Below are 13,177 nucleotides of genomic sequence, written 5' to 3' on the forward strand. Positions count from 1 at the left end.
ACTGTAGAGAAGGTGTGAGTTTCCACTACCTAACCTAGCCGACCAGTATGAACCAACGACCAGTGCAGCAGCGTGTTCTATCGCAATCTAAGTGGTAGATTCTCTAGGCCCTGGCCCTAGCTACATTTACCTTCGATAAAAAACGAATTAATTTTAATCGCTAGCTAGCACTTCCATTTAACAAAATATTGTTTTAATTTTCATTAAAACGTATGTATACTTTGTGGACCTTTCTGTCCTGTTTTGTAGTTTTTAGATTGCTCAATTGTGTTGTTTACATGCACTTCGCGAAAATCTAGCTTAGCGGTGTCAAATAAGTTGCTGACTTCCACACACCCTTTTATTTTTCGTCATCGTAAACATGTGCGCTCATTTTAATGACTGCAGGCGTTGGTGGTAGTTCGTTGAAATTGAATTAATAGCGACTATTATAGCAGAAATAGAAAAGATTGAATTGTCAATAAATCAATACAACAAATCTGATTTTATTATTAAGAAAAATATACATTATCACTTTGAAAAACGTACGCAATCGGACTTTTTAACGTTATTACTTGGTCGATGATGCAAAGGGAAAAGGTCATTGGTAATATCGACTATTCGTAAAACGGACGTTTGCTGGGTGTTTACCCAAAATATTACAAATAATTTCTGAAAACCAGACTAATAAGACTACTTCGATGCTGTTGTTAGCATTGTTGAAGTACGTTGTTGCCAGCCAGAAGATGATAATGGTGGTACAATACAACAAAGCTGGCTTAGATGCCTACGTTACGTAATCGTGTCCTTGTAATCCGAGCCGACTTTACCGTTAAGCAAGTTAATTTACCGTTATTCTAGTAAAGTTAAGTCACTTAACTTAAGTGACTTAATTCCTTTAACTAGCTATAATTGAGTGGTTCACGTCGAACTTTTAACTAGTTAAGTGGATGTATAACTAGATAAAAGTTTGACGTGAACCAAGCTACTGTGGCTCCACACAGTAGGCCCTATTGATATGTAAATTAATTACTTACTTCCTGTCACTGCTTGGCATTTTTGTTTTTAGTTTTTTCAATTTACTTGATCTTGAGAATCATGAATGGTTCCATGATGGACCCGAAATGTCGATCTTTCTTGTCATTAAATTTTGTTTTGAGATTATGTTCATAATTGATTTAATAAATAAAAGCCACAAATAATAATTTGATTTACTAAATTTCATTATGTAAAAATAGTTATGCTTTAACATAGATTAAAAATATGTTACACCTTACTTATTTTTAATCTATGGTCTTTTTAACAGTGATTTATTGAGCGAGCATGCAATGTGTGACCATCCTTAATTACCTTACTTTGTTAAAAACAATGATACTTTAATAAATGTAACTTTATCATTATTATTATTAATACCATATTATTATCAAAATTCATAATGAAACAATGATAAAAAATATTAAAATCATTAAATAGATGATGAATTGAAAAAAATGTAGCATTACTACCTTTACCACTTCCTTGTTCTGAGTTTGAAGATGCATTACCAATGGTTTCTGAAATTAAAATTATACCTTCATAAATTGGTATTTTCATTTTTATATTGAACAGTGTTATGCTATCATTTTACTCTTCAATACAAATTTATAATGGTCTTTGCATTTTCTAATTTTTAGGCATAAACTGACCCATTTTTTTATTTTCCCAAAATGTGGCCAACACAATTTATTTTTTGTGAACTAATGATAATTATTGGTATTGACAATAACAATGATAAGAATTAAATTGTTTTTATTTATTTTTTTAGAGTTTTTCAATGTGATTTTGTGGGTGAATTCGGTGACATTTTAATTTTAAGATAATATTTTTATAATTTAATAAATTTGAAATTCCATTTTATATTTAATATGTTTATGTGATAATTAAATAGTTTAATAAAATAAACTTTGAATTAAGATTACATCTAGGTTTCTTTATAGTTTATTTTTATTGCAATGTAATATATGTATGTTATTATTTTAATGTCCTTTATATTTAATTTAATGATGATAATGATTTTAAGATTGAAATGATAATGATAATGATGTTAAGATTGAAATTAATGTATATAAAATAATTACATTTTCTTTTAAAATCGATACGATTTTATTGTTTTAAATTGGACATTTTGATTATGGTGAGTATTTACTTTTACAATTTATATACAAATATAATTCACATGTAATTAATGGGCCAGCTGCATTCTTTTAAAATTTATAGTTTCCATTATTTCACCTTTGGCATAGGACTTTTTCTTAACTGATATAATTTTTCACAATTTTTTAAATGTATTGAATTTGTCCATATGGTTATGTACGAGTTAGCCACTGCCTTTAAAATTCATGCCTACCTGGGGATGGTCTTTGAAGGCTTTGCATCGGGTGTTTACACTGCACAGCTAATCTCAACGAATTGGCCACCGACTGGTTCCGGACCAGTGTCTGTGCTTGGGACTGCTGCAGCTGTTGAGGCAGGATCAAGTGTCTTGCTGGTGGGGGTTGCTGCTGTCGATGACCAGACATTGCACTTTCTCCCATACCAGTTGCTGATCCACCATATCCTGGCAAAAGACAAATTTCTTAATTTTAAAGAACATATTTCTGATTAAATAAGATGGTTAAAATGAGAGCTGGAATTTTATTTAGGTAAGAGCACTGTGTTCCTGACGAGACATTAAATATGCTATGTAAATTCCTTTATTAAACTTACTTTGATTTATGGTATTGGATGTATGCGACAGTATATTATTTGAAACAATTATAATGTTCTCAAAACATGTATGCCAGATGCATTACATTTTCCAGTTTTAGAGCTCATTCTCATTTATTTTTTATATATTTAAGCTGTATACTATAACTATAGCTCACCACTTAAGCATTGATAAAGAGAGCACAAGCTATTAAAATATCACTTTTATTATATTCTATTAAAATTGTGTTCCGCAAGTCAATCTTCGATGATTGTACGTCATCTTCTCTATGTTTATGCATTTTATTTTAATTGGGGCACACATGCAACTCCACTCTTCAATATAGGCCTATAGTTTACCACATAGTCTATCGGAATATTTTAAGAACTATTTATAGAGCAAGATTCAATGATAATTTTAATCTATCCATACCCAGACATAAAACTAATTTAGGCAAATTTGAAATTAAACCTATGGAGTTTTTTACTTACTGATTTAAAAGAGATCACTTCAAGAAATGTTTTTGTTTCAAAACTTAAAACCTTTTCTTTGTTATCAGAGTATTGGGGCTATAGCTTGGTCTTTTTTATATTTTATTATTTAATTAATTATTGAATTGTATTGTTTAGGTGTAGGAGTTAAGGAGTAGTTAAGAAAGTTTGATTAACAAAAATCTATTTCTTGGATCCTATATTGTAATTCATACCATGTTGTATCAGGTATGTTGCAATAAAGAAAATTACAAAAAGATACGATATACAGCAAAGTATATGAATTGACTTGATTCTCCAATTTACTGTACTACATGTGTAGCAAAACCTATTATGTGTATTAAGCATTTGTACAATACTTTTCAACTTTAACATGTTATTTCACAATTGAATGCAGATCAGTTACAAAATGGAAAGCAATAAAAAATGCTTGAAAAATAAAATCATACAAAAAAATTACTAAAACATTAAGATTCATTTTACTATTATAAGTTGTAACCATGTGATGAAAAGTGAGTCAGTCTTTTCCCTTCCGATAAATCTAAAATATGAATTGATATTCACATTGTGCCTGCAAAAAATTGATATATTTCTTAAGTTTTTGAGACCAGTAGGTTTTGAACCCCACACGTTTTTATTGAGTGCATCAGTATTGCACTGTGTCCATAGGCTTGGGAATAAGCGTAATTATAATATAGATAATATCAAGTAAAATATACTGCTATAACTTACTCTGAGAAATCTGTAGCATGTTGAAGGGTGTGTTAATGAGGTACATGTCTACTACTACCCCTTACCTAAGCTAATATAGTGTAGCTCTCCTATTTGACCAAATAACATTACACCATCTGGATTGGAATTAGACCATATGAACTAAATTTAAAACTTTGTATTATTTTGCTTATATGAAACTGAACTGTAAAATTACTATACTGAAAACATATTTACATTTTCATAGTTCAGTTACATAAGCCACACCATACCATACAAATTGATTTTAGATTGGCACATCTCCATAGAAACAGTAAAAGGGAAGATCTGCAGATCATTAAAGCAAATAGTATACAACACAAATATTGCTCCTAATTATTTTGGTTAAGAATGAAGGAGCTAACATAGCTACTGTCGGTAATGAATATTTATTAACTTACTTTATCAAAAATATTTTTTACAGCCAAATAATTGAATACATTTCAAATATCAATGTCAAGCGTAATATACAGTACTGTATCATTTAGCACCTAGTACATACCTTCATTTAACTTTGGTCGTTTTGATGTTGATGGTTCTTCATTACCTGTACAAAAAAACGAGAATGAGAATATTGCAATGGACTGATTGTCATTCAGGGCTTGATATCTGGTACTGTATTGGATTCATTTATCTTGCAAAATGTAGATTTGTTGTTTTTTTATTTGGGTCTCAATTATTCAGCAGTGGATTTTCATAGTTCAGTCACATAAGCCACATCATACAAGTTAATTTGTGATTGACACATATTCATAGACAATAAGAAGTGAAGATTTGCAAATTATGAAACTTTTTATTTAAAAAAAACAAATAGAATGCAACATAAATTTTGTTCCTAATTTTTAGTTAAGAAGAGCTACCACAGCAGAAGTTGGTAATGAATATTAATTTGGTTTTTTTTTTTCTTTTCTAGAAAAGCCACATTTATTCTCATTATTTAAAAAAACATAAACATTCACATATACACCAATATGGAACATAAAAAAAAATCCATCTCAGTTTTCATTCTTATTTTCATTTCCTTCTTAACTTAAAACAAATAATTTATTTTCTCCAAGAAGTTCCAATATTTGTTTCTTAAATTCACATCTTTATATTTTCTTTAAAACAAAACTTGTAAATTTAATTTCAGGCAAAGGCCTATTTACATCTGTTGTTCAAATATTAATGTCAAATGCAACTTACTGTATAGTTTAGCACCCCGTTACATACCTTCATTTAACTTTGGTCGTTTTGATGTTGAGGGTTCTTCGTTACCTGTACAAAACCAGAAATTGAGAATGTGAACATTAACAGCATAGCTACACAAGAACATAACACACACAGCACAGTATTCTGAATATAACAGCCAAGCTTTAAGTTTAAGGTACAGTAACAAGGCTTGAGCTCTGGTAGGCCCTACAGGAATCATCATCATTTGGGTCTAAAGATTTGTTTGCCTTAAGTAATGTAGATCCGTTTTTTATGGTCTTAAAAATCGGGCAGTGGATTTCAACCAATCACAAAACAAGGCATGTCTAGAATGATATGACGAGTTTGTATACATTAGTTGCATTGATGTAGCAAATTAAGCAATTTCAAATATTATTGTCAAGTAAAACATATCATTTAGCACCCAGTACATACCTTCATTTAACTTTGGTCGTTTTGATGTTGATGCTTCTCTGTTATCTGTAAAAGAAACCAAAAATAGAGAATGTGAGCACCCTAGCAGTAGAACACAGAACAACAGCCTTTATATAAAAACCACGATACAAGTTTGAGCTGAGGCAAGAGGGCCAGGTACATTAATCATTGTCATTCATGTCTAACCGTTCCATACTGGATTCGTTTGTTTACAATAATGCAATACTTTTCACTATGCCACAAATTGAACAATTTCAGTCAGGAAAAACTTTTAGTACTCATACCACTTTCAAGGAGTGTTGAAAAAACGTTGAATAACCGTATAGATAATGTTCTTACAATCTTCCTATTGTTTTAAATGAGGTATTATGTAACTGAATATTAAATTAGTTCTAAAATTATTTAAAATTTGTAAATTTCTCCTTTAGCCAACCATACCTTCAAGTAATGCTTTCACAGTCAAGTAACTTGGTAATCCTTCAATGAAATTGTAAATCTTTTCTTCACAAAGCTCCTTCCTTTGCTCTAAATCCAGAATCAATTGCCAGCTATCATCATAATTCTTTAACAGTGGAATGTTATATCGTACATCAAGCGCTTCTATATCACCTTTCGTCAGTACCGTTCCTAGCTTTAACAGGAATTGCCTGTACCATGTAAATTTAGTCACTTCATGTTCCCTGATTCTTTGTAAAGGTGGAAGTACAATTCTGGAGTTGAAGCCAAATTGTCCAGTAGCTTTTATTGTGTCATACAGGATAGTGAGATCCGTTGAACTCAAATTCCCAGAACCAATTAACATACTTAGCAATGAGCTCACCTTAGTAGCCTCACTTAACTTATTATAAATTGGCACATGGTCTGTGTAGAGAACTTTCAGCGTATTGATGTATCCAAGTCTATCATACCATCTTGAAAAATCCACCAACAGCTGGTTAAAATTGCTCTCTGATTGTGATGATAGGTAATTCATAAGTACAATGCTTCTTATTAATAAGTCATCAAAAATAAAAATGCACAGTTGATATAATTTCTAAAGTTCAATGAAACAAGACTATGATTATTGTTTGAAGGTTTGCATGGCGAAGTAATAATATCAGTGGCGGCGCTACGGGGACAAGGGGGGCATTTCTCCCCCAGAAAATTCCCCCCAGAATAAAAGAAAAACATAATTTGTAGGGGAAAAATATATTATATATATTTTCTACATAGTAGTACAGTACACTATCTATAGATAAAATTGATTAATTAAGCCTCTGAAACCCCTAAGTTGTCATATTTTTGGGGAGCTCCGCCCTCGGACTGCTTCGAAACATTTTAATCAACACCCAACCACGCCCACTTTGCACTCTTCGGGGAAATTCCCTTAAACCAAATCGTACACTCTTCCCCCCCCCCCACCCAGATTCAGACGCTGGCACCACCACTGAATAATATATATTAATGCTTGCGGTACACCACATTCATAGTTCTGAAAAGAGATATTCTCAACCAACAACAACAGTTCTTTTCAGAACTATCAAGCATATATAATATATTTAAGACTATAATTGTATCACTTGAATTAATTTCACTTTTAATCATAATTAAAAATACTTTCTTCAGTGAGTCAGATCAATTACAGAATATAATGCGAGCAGAGAATCTGCATTGTGTACCACATAATTGGCTCCTATGACAAGGGCAATAAAGTGAAGTCCCTTATAATGGTTAGAAAGGCAAACACCAACAACAATCAGCGGCGGATTCAAGGGGGCCTAGCCAGCCCGGCTACGCCTCCCCCTTAAACTTTCTAAAATTAAAATTAAAAATAGAGAGAGAAAGAAAGTTCTACACAAATTTTGAGTTTAGGAGTGTCATTTCCGACCATCTAGAGATAACATAATCATAAATTTTCTTGCCTCAGCCCCAACCATGGTGGGGCTGAGGTAGTGCAGACCCTCCATCTGTGAATGTTCCTCTTTGGGCCCCTCTATTTCAAATTCCTGGATCCACCAGTGATAATAAATACTGTAATATTTACCGGTTTCCTCCATCCTTTTTTTGACGTCTACGTCTCACAGCAATTCATTAAATATTTGCTATCAAACTGTTGAGATTCACAAATTTTTCGCTAAAAATGCAATGAAAATGAACATTTACTTATCTTAAAAATAGCTTTTGGTAAATTTCCTGTTGATTTCGGTATACTGGGTAGCAGGGGTTTAGCCAGAAAAATGAAATAGGCCGTCCAATATGTTTTAGTTTAATGCAACATTTGATGGATTCAAAGAAAGTAAAGAATTTGCTAAGGTAGACCAGGCCCAACTAAGCTAGGCCAAGCTGAGTAGGCCAAGCCGTCACGGTAAAAGTGGCCATCCTAAATAATCTTTGGCCATCTAAAAGACAGCCGGACGGCTCGCTGGCTAAGCCCTTGCTGGGTAGGAACATCAAGATTTCCTGACTCCACAACATTCACAGAAGCTTTTGTGAAGAGAGGCTATCCAGTGGTGGCTTTAGTGTGGCCACGACAAGCTAACTTCAATTTTCAATTTAGAAAGATCGAATGTGTTATTAAAAACTGAGTAAAACACATATTTTTTATGAATGTACCCAGGATTAGTACCTATTTTCATTAATTTAGACCTAGATCTAGTATGCCGGGCTAGTTTAGACCTAGATCTAGTATGGGGCTTGTTTAGACCTTAGATCTAGTATGAGGCTTGTTTAGACCTGGATCTAGTATGGGGCTTGTTTAGAAATAGATCTAGTATGGGGCTTGTTTAAATTAAATGCAAACCATATTACAGTAAATATGCAAACAGAAACATGTCATTTTACAATAGATTTTTTTTTTTTATTTCAACCATCTTTAAAGAGGGTAACCCAGTAGGTTAACAGAATTTTTCCATGAACATAGTTCTTCATCAAAATAGTCCATTTGAAACCTCACCCCCTATTCCCTAAAAATTTGCTAGACCTATTCAGTATTTTTTTAATTTACATGAGATCTGGGAAGATCGTTTTTCTGGGGATATATCGTTTTTCTCTTCCCTCAGTGATATTTTCTACCAAAATAGCTTAAAGTGGAAAGGTTATATGAGAACTTACCTAAGAAACAGCACGTGAGAGATAACATGAGAGTTCAGTTGCGTATGCGTATGAGATCAGATGATGAACCACAAACCACATTTAAATTGGAAGATTCAATGAGATACACCATCATTTTTTGGGTTTTTTTTTGCAATTAATATGTGAATACCCCTATGCAATTAAAAACCTGCTTTTTTTCTTTATTTACAAAAATATAGACATACAGTAGACATAATGTACATAACATCACTATATTAATAATCAACAGTTCAAGATTTAGATCCTATGAGGAGCTTGATTAATATCCATTTTGTATGGTATTCCTATCTAAATATGTTGATATATAACGGTGATATATAGTTTGGAATATACAAATTTAAATATCATGGTAGTTGAGTTTTCCGGATTTTTTTTTTTACTTGGTCACAAAGTACAAAGATTGTATTAATGAATGTTATTAGCTGATCAGAAAGTAACAGTTTGCTCACTGTCCTCTATTACTTTTTACATTACACAGTAATTCATCACTGAATGTGTTATATTGGTTATTGATAATTAATAACTTATTTCACCTTTGTATGCACCGTATGAATGTCAGGAGTTTGAACAGCCAGTGTAATTTCCGTTGGCACAAATACATTGGATTCTGATTCTTTTAAGCCTCAAGCTTGTTATTTTTTCAAGTTTGTTATATTTTTATTGTTCATGTTATTTTTTATCCCTTGGAGATAAGCATTCTTTGACAAAATTTACTGAATACATTTCAGTTCCAGCTTCACTGCTTCCCTTGTGTTCAATTGTTATCTAACTTTTTGTTGGTTACTAACCCGTACCATTGGTATTGGTCTTTGCATTCCCTATTTCCATATCAATATGTGATGAAATCATATGCAAATTGCCAACGCCCATAAACTGTTTATGTGATGTAGCGGTAGTGTATGTTTTGCCTAGAAATAGTCTCTTTTCATGGGGATAGGCTGGGATAACAGAAGCCCTCCCCTGACAGCAAATTAGTTCCACTAACTGGATTAAAAGAATAAATATAACCATTAAATCATTGAAATTGGGATTTAGTTCCGCATTATCAATTTTCACACAGGATGTGTTAAAACGTAAACTTTGATAACATATAATTGTTTACTCTCAAATTCAACTCAATAAACACGCATTTTATAGCCTACTTTTTTTGGTCCATTACCTGACAAGCCCTGGCCGGGTGTTGGGTGCTTGTGACCTGTCCTGCCCAGGCAGAGGCGGATCCAGTAGTAGGGTGGACACGGGAGGCATTTTCCCATCCCCCAGTTTTGCCACTAAATTTTAAAATTTCAATGCATATATTGAAATTAGGGCTCTCACTTACTGTATCTAATCTAAATATGCTGTGGCCCCCTTCCCCCGTTTGAATAATTCTGGATCCTCTCTGCCCGGGGGGAGGTATTATGCTTCTGCTCATACACCCTACTAGAGCAGCCACTGCATGGTTACACCCAGCAGGACATTTTCGCAGCCTCCTTCCTTACCCCCCTCTAACCTGCCTACGGCCCTGCTTATTCTTGCATGATGGAACAGATTTCAAGTGTTGAAAAATTTGTACCAACATAAAGAACAGACTACACAGTACATTAGATAGAATTGATCACCTGGTATGATGTACAATCCATGCTACTATTAGTAACTGTCTGTAGTAGGTTAGTTTCATATATATGTGCCTTACTAGCCTTCAGATCTAAAAGGTAACAAATATAATTCAGTTAACAAATACATACTTACTAGAGATATATATATGGCTTAAGAATACCATGGAGGAATTAGCTTAGTCCTTCATGATAATACCCAGCACACGTAACAACAAAGCCTATCGATGTAAAATATACGTTTTTAAGCCACAGCTCCAGGCAGTAAGTTACACAACTTCTTTGCTACCCTGAAATTAATACCTCTGTGGTCTTTTGCAAATGGATAGAGGGCAGCAAATAATTAACCCAGAAATATAGTATAACTGCTACACTGTTGGATAGAAGAACAAGTGAATGATCAGCTGAAACCACAGGGTTATGTACATTGTGTACAGTAATAATGGTGATGTTGAGGATGTTAAACATTTTCTTTTCAGTTTTAGTGTGTTTGATAACATACGATTTAAAGAACTTAATGACCTAAAAAATAACCTGGACTTATCCAACTATAATATCTGGCAAATATTTCAATCAGCAGACCTTGAAGGTGAAAATACATTACTTAGTGAGGATGTTCTTAGAACCTTCGACAAGTTGTAAGAATTACGCCAAGATGGCATGGTAAAAACAATCAGAAATTAAGTCTACATTAGTTTAATATAAATATGTTATTATTCCTTGTATGTTGCATTTTGATTATTATTGAAAAATGCAATACCATTTCTTACTATAATCTTAAATGAATGAGTTTGGCTTAGCTGTAATAATAATTAAAACAAAATAATTATAGAAGTTAATAATAATAATATTATATATGATTATTATTGATTATATTAATTATTAATTATATTGATTGATGGTTAGTTATTAATTGGTTTTACTGTAATTGTTCTTTTTAATTATATTATAATAACTATTAATTAATAATAATTATTATTGTAATGACTATTACAGTATATGCAAATAATATAACAACGAAAATAAAAATTAAATAAATGCATGACAACTAACATTATACCCAGAGTTGTTGGTCCAATTTAAGACATTCACTTTTCTTTTATTTTCTGTTTAATGTAAATGTTGGCCCCTTTTTGTCATGTCGCATTTTTCTTTCCCAATTTTGATTTAAATTGAATTTTGTGTGCAATGCTCGGATGATCTCTTTTTCCTAGAATTGTTATATTTGATAACAACAATAATAATTATAATAATAATACTGTTATAATAATGATTCAATAATTAATAATAAAAATAATTGATTTTATTATGTATATGCTTTTTAACCTCTTGTGTACTTGATGTTTCAAATTTTTATGTATTTTAATGTTACTTTTATCTCCATGATTTTTCATGTCTTGTGCTTGTGTGTGTTTGATTGATGTTTTAATATTTGAAAATTAATACTTTTGAAATATACAAATTTAAATATCATGGTAGTCGTATTTTCCTGTTTTTTTTTTACTTGATCACAAAGCACAAAGATTGTTTAATGAATGTTATTAGCTGATCAGAAAGTAACAGTTTGCTCACTGTCCTCTATTACTTTTTACATTACACATTAATTTATTTTTTAATGTGTTATATTGATAATTAATAACTTATTTCATCTTTACATGTACTGTATGTATGTCAGGAGCTTTGGAAATTACACTGGTTGTTACCAGTGTAATTTCCGTTGGCACAAATACATTGGATTCTGATTTTTTAAGCCTCAAGCTCGTTATTTTTTTAGGTTTGCTCAATTTTCATTGTTCATGTTATTTTTCATCCCTTGGAGAATATAAGCATTCTTTGACAAAATTTATGAATACATTTCAGGTCCAGCTTCACTGCTTGCCTTGTGTTCCATTGTTATCTAACTTTTTTGTTAGTTACTGACCCGTACCATTGGTATTGGTCTTTGCATTTCCTATTTCCATATCAATATGTGATGAAATCATATGCAAATGTCAACGCCCATAAACTGTTTAGGTGATATATAGCGGTAGTGTATGTTTTGCCTAGAAATAGTCCTTATCATGGGGGTAGCCTGGGATAACAGAAGCCCTCCCCTGATGGCAAAATCGTTCCACTAACTGGACTAATGACCATTATAATATCATTGAAATTGGGATTTAATTTCGCATTATCAATTTTCACACAGGATGTGTTGAAAAATGAACTGTGTTAGGTTTACTAGAGCACTAGCCACTGCATGTTTACACACAGCATTCCACAGAGTATTTTATAGCTGTCTCTTATACACATCTAACCTCATACGGTCCTGCTTATTCTTGCATAATGGAACACATTTCAAGTGTTGAAAAATTTGTACCAATGAGAAGAGTAGACTACAGAGTACAGTACATAGAATTGATCACCTGGTATGATGTACAATCTATGCTACTATTATTAATTAGTATTGTTATTTGTCTATAGTAGGTTAATTTAATAAACTCTATATGTGCCTTACTAGCCTTCAGATCTAAAAGGTAACAGTATAATTCAGTTAACAAATACATACTTACTAGAGAAATATATGGCTTAAAAATACCCAACATAAGTAACAACAAAGCCTTACTTTCGAAGCCACAGCTACAGGCACTGCTTACACAGTTCTTTGATACTCTGATCTGAAATAATAACCTCTGTGGCCTTTTGCAAATTGATAGAGGGCAGCAAACAATTAACTCAGTAGTACAATAACTGATGCATAACTCGCACGCCTGAGGCGGGAGTAGTACTTACTTGGAGATGAAATAAACAAGCACAACTTGCCATTTACAAATGGAGTCTCAATCATTTCTTAGGTTAATACCTACTACAAAAGCCATGGGCTTCACCAAAAAGTTTGACAAGACAGTATGAAACAAACTTTA

General features: G+C 32.3%; 1 protein-coding gene across 6 annotated transcripts in view; it reads right to left on the minus strand.

Moving 5' to 3' along the window:
* LOC117120514 overlaps positions 1 to 12,917 on the minus strand; it is a 36,459-nt gene extending 23,542 nt beyond the window's left edge. For 4 of the 6 annotated variants that reach the window (XR_004447374.1, XM_033265525.1, XM_033265523.1 and 1 more), the window contains exons 1-2: positions 12,827 to 12,917; positions 7,595 to 7,684 (exon numbers count right to left, since the gene is read on the minus strand). Coding sequence is in view for 5 of the 6 variants with exons in the window: in XM_033265525.1 (XP_033121416.1) it covers positions 7,595 to 7,607 (13 nt within the window). In the remaining variant the exon portion in view is untranslated. Of the gene's footprint in view, positions 1 to 2,365; positions 2,572 to 7,594; positions 8,728 to 12,826 lie in introns of those variants that run through there. The other 2 variants (XM_033265524.1, XM_033265526.1) reach the window with 2 other exon arrangements.
* Between the last annotated feature and the right edge of the window lie 260 nt (positions 12,918 to 13,177).

The sequence above is a fragment of the Anneissia japonica genome, unplaced genomic scaffold (assembly GCF_011630105.1).
Source record: "Anneissia japonica isolate Jap-2015-1 unplaced genomic scaffold, ASM1163010v1 scaffold288078_len52975_cov122, whole genome shotgun sequence".
Taxonomy (NCBI): Eukaryota; Metazoa; Echinodermata; class Crinoidea; order Comatulida; family Comatulidae; genus Anneissia; species Anneissia japonica.